The 15,109-nt window shown below is 36.9% G+C and overlaps 1 protein-coding gene across 3 annotated transcripts in view; it reads left to right on the forward strand.

The window, feature by feature from the left end:
• FAF1 (Fas associated factor 1) overlaps positions 1–15,109 on the forward strand; it is a 494,313-nt gene that overhangs the window by 158,295 nt on the left and 320,909 nt on the right. For all 3 annotated transcript variants that reach the window (XM_061121934.1, XM_061121932.1, XM_061121933.1), the window contains exon 4: positions 440–645. In XM_061121934.1, the coding sequence (XP_060977917.1) occupies positions 540–645 (106 nt within the window). In that variant the 5' untranslated portion in view covers positions 440–539. The remainder of the gene's footprint in view (positions 1–439; positions 646–15,109) is intronic.

Raw genomic sequence — 15,109 nt, forward strand, 5'->3', positions numbered from 1 at the left:
GTGAAATTTGGGGATGGGATTGGAAGGAAAGATTGTTCTTAGAAGGAATGGTTTATTTGTTTATTTGGTTTAGGAATGGGAAAGTTTCAGAATAGTTTTTGTGGAAAGTGTAGTTAATTAATGACTGGGTAAGTAAGTCAGAGTGGGTTAAGAAAACACTGTAATTCACAAGAGTTGAAATGATGTTTTACCAACGTAGTAAGATCACAAGCCAAAAAAATAATTGAATGATATGTGTGATACTACTATGAGAGGGAAAGTAAGGTGGCTTTCAGTCAGTGAGAGAGATTTTGTGAAAGAATTAGAGCTTAAGTTAGTCCTTGATGCATGGGTAGTTAAATTTGATGTGAAGAATAACACAAGCCAAGTATGGAGTGGATCTTTAGTGGTAATTTGTAGTGATTTGGTTGATGATAATCCTTTTTTGTCAATATTTCAGTGACTATGGAGGTGAGACTATATCAGGACCTGCATTTGATCCAGCAAGTCACCCAGCTCCAGCTCCTGCTCCCTCTTCCTCGTCAGCATTTCGACCTGTAATGCCATCTAGGCAAATTGTAGAAAGGCAACCGCGGATGCTGGACTTCAGGGTTGAGTACAGAGACAGAAATGTTGATGTGGTACTTGAAGACAGCTGTACTGTTGGTAAGGTTTTTCCTACCATATAGCCTTCACAAATAAAAAATTTATTAGGTAAACATTCAGCTCCTATTCTTTCCCTTTGAGCTGACTGCTATACCAAGAATGGGGAAAGAAACCAGATTGATATTGTTCCATATAGATTATTGTGTTCTAATTTTAAATACTGTCTTGAGATTGAGGTAAGTTTGGGAAGAAAGTTTTTTTGTTCTACATATACAGAGTGGTATATGAAGCTGTTTCAGGGCAGATACAAATCAAACATCTCAGAGCTTAAAAAGACAACAGAATTATTAAGTACATTGACATCAGACTTTTTAGCTGAAGTGTCCTCATTTTTAATACTGATTAATGAGAGATCAAAAATAAGACATTTCCATCACTTTTTCTCCATGGCGGCTGAATAAATGCTTTAGTGTTATTCTTTCAAAGGAGACTCAAAATGTATGCCTGCCATTTTAAGACAAACTTTACCAAAATTCTGTAGAGAAACTGTGTTGAATTCATATTTGATTCAGATTATTTGATCCATGTTTCTTGCAGAACCAGAAATTGCATTAATCTTTATTTTAATAAGAGTTTTGCCTTAAATCTAAATTTTAGATATTTCTGAAATTTTGCTTTTGTTCCTTTTTGGGGAGATTCTTATTTAATTTTATTAATTGAAATACATTAAGAGAAAAGCAAGGCTGTTAAAACTAATCAGTCCTTTACTTAAATCCATTAAGAAACTTTCCACTGTTGGGAGGATAAAATTCAAGTCTTTTAACATGGCCTGTAAGTCCCTGCTTGACCAGATACTGCTGTATTTCTAGTTTTCATCTATTATCACTCCTTCTTACTCACCATGCCAAACTTGTAATGGACTTTTTTTTTGGTTCACTGAATAGCTTATATACCCAGTAGGGCATTTGGACTTGTTCTTTTCTTTGCCTAAATTCCTCCACATGTAAATGAGATATGTACAGTATAGTTTTATTAACAGTAGCTACATTGTACAACAGATGTTTATAACTTTTTCATTTGTAGAAGTGAAACTCTGTATCCACTGAAAAGCAACTCCCCATTTTCCCCTACTGCTGAGTTCCCTGGCTCTTGTCATTCTATTTTCTGCTTCTATGAGTTTGACTACTTTAAATACCTTATATAAGTGGAATCATGCAGCATTTGTGTTTCTGGATTATTTCACTTAGTATGGTATCCTCAAGGTTCATCCAAGTTGTAGCATATTACAGGATTTCCTTTTTAAAAGCTGAGTAATACTCCACTGTGTATATGTACCGTATTTTCTTTGTCTGTTCATCTGTTTATGGAATTTAGGTTGTTTCCACCTCTTGGCTATTTAAATAAGGCTGCTGTGAACATGGGGTTGCAAGTATCTCTTTAGACACTACTTTCAATTCTTTGTGTGTGTGTGTTGTTTTTTTTTTCTGTTTTTTTGTTTTCTATATTTCATTTTATTGGAGTATAGTTGATGTACAGTGTTGTGTTAGTTTTAGGTGTATAGCAAAAGTGATTCAGTTATATGTGTATATATATTCTTTTCTTTTTTTTTAAGATTCTTTTCTCATATAGGCTATCACAGAATATTGAGTAGAGTTCCCTGTGCTATACAGTAGATCCGTGTTGGTTATCTGTTAATATCTTATATATAGTAGTGTATGTGTGTTCATTCCAGGGTTCTAGTTTATTGCCACCCCTCCCCATTTCCCCTTTGCTAACTATAGGTTTGCTTTCAGTATCTGTAAGTTCATTTCTGTTTTGTAAATAGATTTGTTTCTTTTTTTTAAAAAGTAGATTCCACATATAAATGATATCATATTATATTTGCCTCACTTCACTTAGTATGCTAATCTCTAGGTCCATCAATGTTGCTGCAAATGGCATTATTTCACTGTTTTATATGGCTGAATTATAGTATTGTACTAGAGCTTCCCTAGTAGCTCAGCAGTAAAAAAAATCCGCCTGCCAGTACAGGAGACGTGGGTTCAATCTCTGGGTCAGGAAGATTCCCCTGGAGAAGGAAATGGCAACCCATTCCAGTATTCTTGCCTGGGAAATACCATGAACAGAGAATCATGGTGGGCTGCAGCCCATGGGGTCTCAAAGAATCAGACACGACTTAGGGACTAAACAACAACAAATATTCCATTGTATATAGGTACCACATCTTCCTTATCCATTCCTCTGTCAATAGACTTTTAGGTATGTTCTTTTGGATTAATACACAGAAGTGGCCTTGCTGGATCATATGTTATTTCTCTTTTTAATGCTTGGGCAGCGTCTATACTCTTGCATAGTCGCTGAACATTTTACATTTCCAGCAATAGTACACAAGGATTCCTTCCAGTTTTTCCATATTACCAGCGCTTGTTATTTTCTGATATTTTGTTTTTGTTTTTATAATGATCATCTTAACATGTATGAGTGATATCTCATTGTAGTTTTGATTTACAGTTCATGATGATTGAGCATATCTTTTTATATAGCTGTTGATCATTTGTATGTCTTTGGAGAAATGTCTATTCAAGTCCTTTGCCAAGTTTTAAATTGGGTTATTTAACTTTATTGCTGTTTAGTTGTGAATTTCTTTGTTTTGAATATTAACCCCATAACAGATATGTAGTTTGCAAATATTTTCACCCATTCTGTAGGTTCCTTTTACTGTTATTTCTTTTACTGTACAGAAGCTTTTTAGTTTAATTTAGTCCCACTAGTCTATTTTTATATTTGTTGTCTATGCTTCTGGTGTCATATCCAAGAAATCATTTCCAAGGTCAATATTATGGAGTTTTTTCTTTATGTTTTCTTCTATGAGTTTTGCAGTTCCAGATTTTTAACTCATTTTGAGTTAATTTTGGGGTATGGTGTATGATAAAGGTCTAATTTCATTATTTTGCATGTGGCTATCCAATTTTGCCTACACTATTTGCTAAAGAGGCTCTCTATAATGTAGACTTGGTACCCTTGTCAAAGATCATTTGAGTTACGTGTGGGTTTTATTCTGACTTTATTTTATTCTCCTCTTTATGCCAGTCCTGGGCTGTTTTGATTACTTTGTAAAATTTCTTGACGTCAGTAAGTGTGAAGCCTCAAGTTTCATTCGTCTTTCTCAAGATTGTTTTGGCTATTTAGGGTCCTTTGTGGTTCCATATGAATTTTTAGTATTGTTTTTATTTGAGATCTTTCTACTTTTTAAAATGTAGGCATCTATTAATAGAAACTTTCCTCTGAGTACTGCTTTCCATAAGTTTTGGTAATGATATGTTTTCATTTGTCTGATAATATTTTCTACTTCTCTTTATTTCTTCTTTGGCCTGTTGGTTGTTCAAGCATTAAATTGTTTAATATCTACATATTTTTGAATTTTCTGGGATAGAGGACATATTAGGTGGTGGTGGTTGTTTAGTCACTAAGTCATGTCCACCTTTTGTGACCCCATGGTCTGTAACCCTCCAGGCTCCTTTATGGCATGAGATTTCACAGACAAGATTAGAGCGGGTTACCATTTCCTTTTCCTGAGGATCTTCCTGACCCAGGGATCAAACCTGCATCTCTTGTGTTTGCAGGTGGATTCTTTACCTCTGAGCTTCCAGGGAATCCTGACATATTAGGTTACAAACAAGTTAACAGATTAAAGAAGACTGAAATCATACCACGTATGTTTTCCAACCACAGTATAATGAAACTGAAAGTCAGCAGCACTTTCCTTTATGCTTGTCTTCTTAAATTTATTATCTGTCCTGAGCATGTTCCATATGTGCTTAAGAAGAATGTGTGTTCTGGTGCTGTTGGGTGTTAAATTTTGTACATGTCTATTAGTTCCATTTTGTCTACAATTTTTGTTCAAGTCCTTATTGATCTTCTCTGTGGAAGTTTTATCCATTGAAATCCTCTGCTATTTTTGTGTTGTATATTTTTCCCCTTGATTCTTTCCTTGTTTGCTTTGTAAATTGGGTTCTTTGCTGTTGAGTATATATATGCTCATAATTGATAAGTCGTCCTGGTGAATTGCTTCTTTTAGCATTATATAGTATTTTCTTGCTACATTTTCCCCTTTTTTTCCCTTAAATTGGAGTATAATTGATTTACAGTATTGCGTTAATATCAGGTGTGCCGTATAGTGTTTCAGTGTTTTTGTAGATTATGTTCCCCTATAGATTATTAAAATGTATTGGGTGTAATTCCCAGTGCTATACAGCTTATTTATTTCATGTATAGTAGTGTGTTAATCCCATACTCCTAATTTTTCTTCCCTGGCTCCCTCTCCCCATTTTTAGTCATAAGTTTTTCTATGTCTTTGGGTCTCTTTCTGTTTTGTATATACATTGATTTGTCTTAGATTTTTTAGATTCCACATATAAGTGATATCATATATTATTTGTCTTTTTCTTTCTGACTTATTTCACCAAGTATAATAGTCTCTGGATCTATCCATGTTTCTGCAGATGATAGCATTTCGTACTTTTTTATGGATGAGTAGTATTCGTGTGTGTGTGTGTGTTTGGGGGGAGCGGGAGGGCAGGATAGGGAAAGTGAGGGATCTCATTCATCCAGCTGTCTGTTTTTGGACCATTTACACAGAATATCTTTTCTCATTCTTTCAGTTTCATCTTGTATGTGTTCATGAATCTAGAGTCTCCTATAGACAGTATGTGAGCTTTCCAGGTGGCTCAGTGGTAAAGGATCCACCTGCCAATGCAGGAGATGCCTGAGATGTGGGTTTGATTCCTGTGTCAGGAAGATACCCTTGGCAACTCACTTCAATACTCTTGCCTGGAAAATCCCATGGACAGAGGAGCCTGATGGGTTATAGTCCATGGGGTTGCAAAGAGTTGGACACAACTGAGCATATACACAATAGACAGCATATAGTTGGACCTTGTGTTTTTAATCCATTTAGCCTGTCTGTGTCTTTTGATTGGAGAGTTTTATCCATTTACACTTAAAGTAATTACTGATAGGAAAGGACTTACTGTTGCTGTTTGTTAATTATTTCTTTCTGTCTTGTAATTTTTTTATCTCTATTTTCCTCTTTTACTGTCTTCCTTTGTTGATTTTTTTTTGGGGAGGGGTAGTGTCATTCTTTGATTCACTTTCTTTTGTGTATCTTCTTTAGGTATTTTCTCTGTAGTTTCCATTGGGTTTATATAAGACATCTTACAGTTACTACAATCGATTTTAACCTAACCAGTTATATACAAAACCTCTGCTGCTTTAGTCTCTCCTCTTTTGTTCAGTTCAGTTCAGTTCAGTCACTCAGTCATGTGCAACTCTTTGCGACCTCATGGACTGCAGCATGACAGGCCTCCTTGTCCATCACCAACTCCTGGAGTTTACTCAAACTCATGTCCATGGAGTCAGTGATGCCATCCAACCATCTCATCCTCTGTTGTCCCCTTCTCCACCCGGCTTCAGTCTTTCCCATCATCAGGGTCTTTTCAGATGAGTCAGTTCTTTGCATCAGGTAGCCAAAGTACTGAAGTTTCATCTTTAGCATCAGTCCTTCCAGTGAATATTCAGGACTTATTTCCTTTAGGATGGACTGGTTGGATCTCCTTGCAGTCTAAGGGACTCTCAACAGTCTTCTCCAACACCACAGTTCAAAAGCATCAATCCCAGCTTTCTTTATAGTCCAACTCTCACATCTATACATGACTACTGGAAAAACCATAGCTTTGACTAGACGGACCTTTGTTGGCAAAGTAATGTCTCTGCTTTTAATATGCTGTCTAGGTTGGTCATAACTTTCCTTCCAAGGAGCAAGTGTCTTTTCATTTCATAGCTGTAGTCACCATCTGCAGTGATTTTGGAGCCCCCCAAAAAATAAAGTCTGTCACTGTTTCCCCATCTATTTCCCATGAAATGATGGGACCAGATGCCATGATCTTAGTTTTCTGAATGTTGAGCTTTAAGCCAGCTTTTCCACTCTCCTCTTTCACTTTCATCAAGAGGCTCTTCAGTTCTTCTTTACTTTCTGCCATAAGGGTGGTTGGCTTTAAGCCAACTTTTTTCTCTTTTAAATCATAAAATTATCTCAAATTTTTATTTTAAGAATACTAGAATACAGTTCTGTATTAAATAAAATTTAACTTCTATTGTATAGCATGTGACTGAGTAGTTAATAGTGTCTCTTTCAAATTGACCTGATCTTTTTGTTGTGGGAGACCTGAGTTCTATCCCTGGGTCAGGAAGATCCCCTAGAGAAGAAAATGGCAATCCACTCCAGTATTCTTGCCTGGAAAATCTCATGGATGGAGGAGGAGCCTGGCGGATTACAGTCCATAGGGCTGCAAAGAGTCACACATGACTGAGCGACTTCACTTTTTTGTTGTTGAAGTATTTGGGATATGGTGAAAGTTCATGGATATTTAGATCACTTGAACCACTTTTTATTGGTTCACTCAGTTGGAGTCAGTTTCGTGTCCCTGCTCATTTCAAAGATGGTGATCAAGTGTTCACTTCTCGATTATATATTTTAAGATTATACTTTAATTCTATCCTAGTTTGGAGAATGTGAGCTATTTTAAAGCTTTGTTATAGAAATATATGATAGAGTTTCTAGGAGTCACATTTTGTAAACTCAGTCTTTTAATTTACTGTAAAAATGGACTTCTGCTGAAGTATGATAGAGTAGAAGCATTTTTGTTATCATTCATTTTGAAAACAAATACAATTTGATCCCTTATGTTGCAGTTCAAGAATTAATTTCTTTCATTAGTTATTGTAACAATTCCTTCCTCAATTTCTTTCAGTTTCTTCCTTCGTCTAGTCTGTATCTTACACAGTTTTCCTATGGTGATCTTTTATAATCTTTCTAAATCTCATATCCTTTGTTGTTACCGTACTTTATATATTCTGTTTGACGTTGTCCTTTCTTGTTTTAGTTTTCTGGAAAGCTTACACTCATCTTTCAATACCATGAGTAAATATCTCCCTTTATGAAGAAGCCCTTCCTAACCACCATGGACATAGTTACTTTGATTCATCTCCTATGATATCATATAATTTTGTGTATACTTTCAAAATTGATTTTAAAACATCATACTCTTTTGTGTGTTTTGGTTTTCCCTTGTGAATGTTAACTTTTCAAACTCAGAGACCAAGTTCTATTTTTTCTCTGAATTCTTCCTCTAAATGCAATGTTTGGCATAGAGTAGCATCAGTTGAGAAAACATATATCTCAGTAAATGAGAATGTGTATAAATTTGTATGCACATTAATTCATCTACTGCAGGAAATTTAAAAAATAGACACATGAAATTTTATGCGACTTACAGTGTAATTGTTAGTTTTCAGCTGTTGTCCATCTTACTGTTATTAAGGAGTTGGATAAATACTACTTTTCCTGTATCTGTCTATCTGTTTATCTATCTATCTATCTGTAAATAAATACTAAGTACAGAGAGATGCTAAATAAGATAATGCCATCCCATGTTATTACCAGGAAGACTTTACAAAATATAGAAGCCTAAAGGCCGCCAAGAACTTTATATCAGAGTGACACCTAGTGGTAATTGTATTGATCTGTTAATATTTTTGTGTCCTTTGTAGTTTGATTTTATTACAAAATTGTTCTGGATTTTCTTGAATAAATTTAAAGAATTATTTTAAAGCACTAATACTAACTAGTTGAAGTAGTGTCACCTTGAAGATAGAAATTATTGTATATTTTTATGTCTAAGATCTAGCAATGGACAAACAGGTATTTGTTCAATACAGTTTGTTCAATAAAATCTGTCTGCAAACCTACTTTTGCTGGGCCTGTTCAGCATAGCCTTAAGTTGCATTTCTGGAGTGTTGCAGAAATAGGTTTGTTGTGAGTTGAGCCATTTGCTTTATTTATTTATTTTTTACTCTTCTTTCTTAAAGAAGAGCTTTTAATCTTTTTATTATGTTGGATGCCATTTAGTGTAAAAGTGTTTGATTGAGTATGGAAAGAGTTAAAACATTTACCAAGTGCATTTGAACCTAAAAAAAAATAGTTTGGAATATTTCAAACCAGTTTTTGTCTTGAATATATGAACTTGTTTTCTGGTCTGACTCTTAAATGCAGATAAACTCTGTAATTTTGTTGTTAGTTGTTGTCAGTACATGTGGAAAGAAATAGTAGCAGTCTTTTTTACCTCACATATATGAATCATCATGAAGCAAGAGAACTGATCATAGCTTGTACTTTTGAAGACGAAAGATAGCAAATGTTGTCTATTAGTAGTAGTATTCTTTGGTCCATCAGCAAACTCATGTCTGTTGTCACCATGTTAACAATTATGTACTCCAAATTATTTATAAAATCATTTTTCAAGTTTTATTGAGTTAAATTGACATAGAGTGCTGTTTAAGGTGTGATGCATAAATGATTTGAGTTACATACATCATATAAAGTCAATTTAAAATCTAAATAAGCAGCATCCCAGACTGGTCTTATTGTGCATAATTTATTTTTATTTATGCATTAGCAGTTTTTAAAAATTTAGCCTCACATTTTTTAGATACTGCACTTTAGTAAACATTTTTAAAATAGAGATGTATATAAAGAATATGTATATATTCCCTCTCTCTAATTCTTCAAAACTAAAAGTGTTGAAGTGTTAGTTGTTCAGTCATGTCCAACTCTGCCTGTAGAACGCTAGGTGCTCTGTCCATGGAATTCTCCGGGCAAGAGTACTGGAATGGGTGACCGTTCCCTTCTCCAGGGGATCTTCCCAACCCAGGGATTGAACCCGGTCTCCTGCATTGCAAGTGAAATCTTTACTGTCTGAGCCACCTCTGATTCTTAAATCCATGCAATTGTCAGTTTGGTGTGTGGTTTAAGTTTGACATTTTGTAAAATATCTTTATCTGGAAATAATGTTTGCTCAGTTACTTTCATTCTTCATGTGACTTTTGTTGTCATATCTTAATAGCAAGGCAGTGAAGATCAGAAGCTTAGGCTTTAGTTTTCTAACATCTTTATTTTCTTCCATTCATCTTTCAGTCTCCTCTTCCTCTGATAGTTCCCTATCATCTTCCTTTGAAAGACTGTAAAATAGCTTTTTTTCCTTTTTAAAGGAATAATCATACATAGTAAAGGCTTGCACATACATATACAAGCATACCTTGGAGATATTGTGGGTTTGGTTCCAAGACTACTGCGATAAAGTGACTGTCACAGTAAAACAAATTACACGACTTTTTTGCTTTCCCAGTGCATTAAAAAATTGTTTATACTATACTGTAGTCTGTTAAATGTGCAGTAGTATTATGTCTAAGAAAATACTCCACATTCCTTAAAAATACTGCTAAAATTTGCTAACCATCATTTGTGCCTTTGGCGAGTCATAATCTTTTTGCTGGTTGAGGATCTTGTCTCAGTGCTGATGAATGCTGATTGATTGGGGTGTTGGTTGCTGAAGGTTGGCTTGCCTGTGACAGTTTCTTAAAATAAGACAACAGTGAAGTTTGCCACATCAATTGACTCTTCTTTTCACAAATGATTTCTCTGTAGCGTGTGATGCTGTTTGATAGCAATTTACCCACAGTGAACTTCTTTGAAAATTGGAATAAATCTTCTCAATCCCTGCCACTGCTTTATCAACTAAGGTTATGTAATATTCTAAGTCCTTTGTTGTCATTTCAGCATCTTCACTGCATCTTCATTAGTAGTAGATTTTATCTCAAGAAACTACTCTCTTTGCTCATACATTAGAAGCAGCTCTTCATCTGATCAAGTTTTACCATGAGATGGCAACAGTTCAGTCACATCTTCAGGCTCTACTTCTGATTCTGGTTCTCTTCCTATTTGTACCACATTGGCAGTTACTTCCTCTGCTGAAGTCTTGAACTCCACAAAGTCATCCATGATGGTTGAAATCCACTTCTTTCAAACTCCTGTTAATGTTCATATTTTGACCTCTTCCCATGAATCATGACTATCCTTTATGGCATCTAGAATGGTGATTTTTTTTCAGAAGGCTTTGAATTTACTTTGCTCAGATCCATCAGAGAAACTATTATCAGTGGCAGCTATAGCCATATCAAATGTATGTCTCAAAAAATAAGATTTGGAATAACTCTTTCATACATAGGTTGCAGAATAAATGTTGTGTTGGCAGGCATGAAAACAACATGAATTGCTTTGTACATCTCCATCAGAGCTCTTCTAAGACCAGGTGCATTGTCAGTGGAGAGAAATAATTTGGAAGAGATCTTTTTTTTTCTGAACAGTAGGACTCAACAGTGAGCTTAAAATATCCAGCAAATATGTTATCAGATGTGTTTTCATCCAGGTTTTGTTGTTCCATTTATAGAGCACAAACAGAGTAGATTTACTGTGATTCTTAATGGTACTAGAATTTTCAGAATGATAAAATGACTATTGGTGGCATTAGCCCCCAACAAGAGAGTCAGCCTGTCCTTTGTAGCTTTGTAGTGAGGCAATGACATCTCCAAAATCACTGTGGATAGTGACTACACCCATGAAATTAAAAGACGCTTGCTCCCTGGAAGAAAAGCTATGACAAACTCTGACAGCATGTTAAAAATCAGAGGGTACACTTTGCCGACAAAGGTCAGTCTAGTCAAAGCTAATGGTTTTTCCAGTAGTCATGTAAGGATGTAAGAGTTGGACCATAAAGAAGGCTGAGGGCCAAAATATTGATGCTTTTGAATTGTGGTACCAGAGAAGACTCTTAGCAAGGAAAGATGAGAAAGCTTTCCTCAGCGATCAATGCACAGAAATAGAGAAAAACAATAGAATGGGAAAGACTAAAGATCTCTTCAAGAAAAATTAGAGATACCTAGGGAACATTTCATGCTAGTTCAGTTCAGTCGCTCAGTCGTGTCCGACTCTTTGTGACCCCATGAATCGCAGCGTGCCAGGTCTCCCTGTCCATCAACAACTTCCGGAGTTTACTTAAACTCATGTCCATCGAGTCAGTGATGCCATCCAGCCATCTCATCCTCTGTCATCCTCTTCTCCTCCTGCCCCCAATCCCTTTCAGCATCAGAGTCTTTTCTAATGAGTCAACTCTTCGCATGAGGTGGCCAAAGTATTGGAGTTTTAACTTCAGCATCAGTCCTTCCAATGAACACTCAGGACTGATCTCCTTTAGGATGGACTGGTTGGATCTCCTTGCAGTCCAAGGGACTCTCAAGAGTCTTCTCCAACACCACAGTTCAAAAGCATCAATTCTTCGGCACTCAGCTTTCTTTGTAGTCCAACTCTCACATCCATACATGACTACTAGAAAATCCATAACTTTGACTAGACAGACCTTTGTTGGCAAAGTAATGTCTTTTTAGCATGCTGTCTAGGTTGGTCATAGCTTTTCTTCCAAGGAGCAAGCATCTTTTAATTTCATGGCTGCAGTCACCATCTACAGTGATTTTGGAGCCAAAAAAAAAAAATAAAGTCTCTCACTGTTTCCACTGTTTCCCCATCTATTTGCCATGAAGTGATGGAACCGAATGCCATGATCTTAGTTTTCTGAATGTTGAGCTTTAAGCCAACTTTTTCGCTCTCCTCTTTCACTTTCATGAAGAGGCTCTTTAGTTCTTCTTCACTTTCTGCCATTAGGGTGGTGTCATCGACATATCTGTGGTTATTGATACTTCTCCCGGCAACCTTGATTCCAGCTCGTGCTTCATCCAGCCCAGTGTTTCTCATGATGTACTCTGCATATAAGTTAAATAAGCAGGGTGACAATATACAGCCTTGATGTAATCCTTTCCCTATTTGGAACCAGTCTGTTCTTCCATGTCCAGTTCTAAATGTTGCTTCCCAACCTGCATACAGGTTTCTCAAGAGGCAGGTCAGTGGACTGGTATTCCCATCTCTTTCAGAATTTTCCACAGTTTGTTGTGATCCACACAGTCAAAGGCTTTGGCATAGTCAATAAAGCAGAAATAGATGTTTTTCTGGAACTCTCTTGCTTTTTTGATGAAATCAGATTGATTCTATTCTTTGCAGCCAAAGATGGAGAAGCTTTATACAGTCAGCAAAAACAAGACCAGGAGCTGACTATGGCTCAGATCATGAACTCCTTTTTGCCAAATTCAGACTTAAATTGAAGAAGGTAGGGAAAACCACTAGACCATTCAGGTATGACCTAAATCAAATCCCTTATGACTATACAGTGGAAGTGACAAATAGATTTAAGGGACTAGATCTGATAGACAGAGAGCCTGATGAACTATGGACGGAGGTTTGTGACATTGTACAGGAGACAGGGATCAAGGCCATCCCCATGGAAAAGAAATACAAAAGGGCAAAATGGTTGCCTGAGGAGGCCTTACAAATAGCTGTGAAATGAAGAGAAGTGGAAAGCAAAGGAGAAAAGGAAAGATATTCCCATTTGAATGCAGGGTTCCAAAGAATAGCAAGGAGAGATAAGAAAGCCTTCCTCAGCAATCAATGCAAAGAAATAGAGGAGAACAACAGAATGGGAAGGACTAGAGATCTCTTCAAGAAAATTAGAGGTACCAAGGGAACATTTCATGCAAAGATGGGCTCAATAAAGGACAGAAATGGTATGTACCTAACAGAAGCAGAAGATATTAAGAAGAGGTGGCATGAATACACAGAAGAACTGTACAAAAAAGATCTTCATGACCTAGATAATCACGATGGTGTGATCACTCATGTAGAGCCAGACATCCTGGAATGTGAAGTCAAGTGGGCCTTAGAAAGCATCACTACAAACAAAACTAGTGGAGGTGATGGAATTCCAGTTGAGCTATTTCAAATCCTGAAAGATGATGCTGTGAAAGTGCTGCACTCAATATGCCAGCAAATTTGGAAAAGTCAGCAGTGGCCACAGGACTGGAAAAGGTCAATTTTCATTCTAATCCCAAGGAAATGCAAAGCCAAAGAATGCTCAAACTACCGCACAGTTGCACTTATCTCACATGATAGTAAAGTAATGCTCAAAATTCTCTAAGCCAAACTTCAGCAATACGTGAACCTTGAACTTCCAGATGTTCAAGCTGGTTTTAGAAAAGGCAGAGGAACCAGAGATCAAATTGCCAACATCTGTTGGATCATTGAAAAAGCAAGAGAGTTCCACAAAACGTCTACTTCTGCTTTATTGACTACACTAAAGCCTTGGCCTGTGTGAATCACAACAAACTGTTGATTATTCTTCCAGAGATGGGAATACCAGACCACCTGACCTGCATCCTGAGAAATCTGTATGCAGGTCAAGAAGCAACCCTTAGAACCAGACATGGAACAACGGACTGGTTCCAAATTGGGAAAGGAGTACATCAAGGCTGTATATTGTCACCCTGCTTATTTAACCTGTGTGCAGAGTATCATGTTTTCACATGCTGGGCTGGATGAAGCACAAGCTGAAATCAAGATTGCCTGGCATTTTGCATGATACTCTGCAGAGAAGTATCAATATCTCAAAAGAGAAATGTCAATATCCTCAGATACGCCGATGACACCACTCTTATGGTAGAGAGTGAAGAAGAACTAAAGAGCCTCTTGATGAAAGTGAAAGAGGAGAGTGAAAAAGTTGGCTTAAAACTCAACATTCAGAAAACTTAAAATCATGGCGTTTGTTCCCATCACTTCATGGCAAATAGATGGGGAAACAATGGAAACAGTGACAGAGTTTATTTTCTTTGGCTCCAAAATCACTGCAGATGGTCACTGCAGCCATGAAATTAAAAGACACTTGTTCCTTGGAAGAAAAGCAGAGAGAAACCTAGACAGCATATTAAAAAGCAGAGACATCACTTTGCTGACAAAGGTGAGTCTAGGTAAAGCTATGGTTTTTCCATTAGTCATGTATGGGATCTGAGAGTTGGACTATAAAGAAAGCTGAGTGCTGAAGAATTGATGCTTTGGAAGTGTGGTGTTGGAGAAGACACTTGGGAGTCCCTTGGACTGCAAGGAGATCCAACCAGTCCATCCTAAAGGAAATCAGTCCTGAATATTCATTGGAAGGACTGATGTTGAAGCTGAAACTCCAATACTTTGGCCACCTGATGAAAATAACTGACTCGTTGGAAATAACCGGGATGCTGGGAAAGATTGAAGGCAGGTGGAGAAGGGGACGACAGAGGTTGACATGGTTGGATGGCATCACTAACTTGATGGACATGAATTTGAGCAAGCTCCTGGAGTTGGTGTGGACAGTAAGCCTGGCGTGCTGTAGTCCATGGTGTCACAAAAAGTCTGACAAGACTGAGTTACTGAACTGACTGAGAATACTCTTGAGAGTCCCTTGGACTATGAGGAGATCAAACCTGTTAATCCTAAAGAAAATCAACCCTGAATATCCATTGGAAGGACTGATGCTGAACCTGATGCTCCAATACTTTTGACACCTGATGCGAACAGCTGACTCATAGGAAAAGCTCCTGATGCTGAGAAAGATTGAAGGCAGGAGGAGTGGGGGATGACAGAGATTGAGATGGTTGGATGGCATTGCTGATTCAGTGGACATGAGTTTGAGCAGACTTCAGGAGATAGTGAAGCACT

The sequence above is a fragment of the Dama dama genome, chromosome 20 (assembly GCF_033118175.1).
Source record: "Dama dama isolate Ldn47 chromosome 20, ASM3311817v1, whole genome shotgun sequence".
Classification (NCBI taxonomy): Eukaryota; Metazoa; Chordata; class Mammalia; order Artiodactyla; family Cervidae; genus Dama; species Dama dama.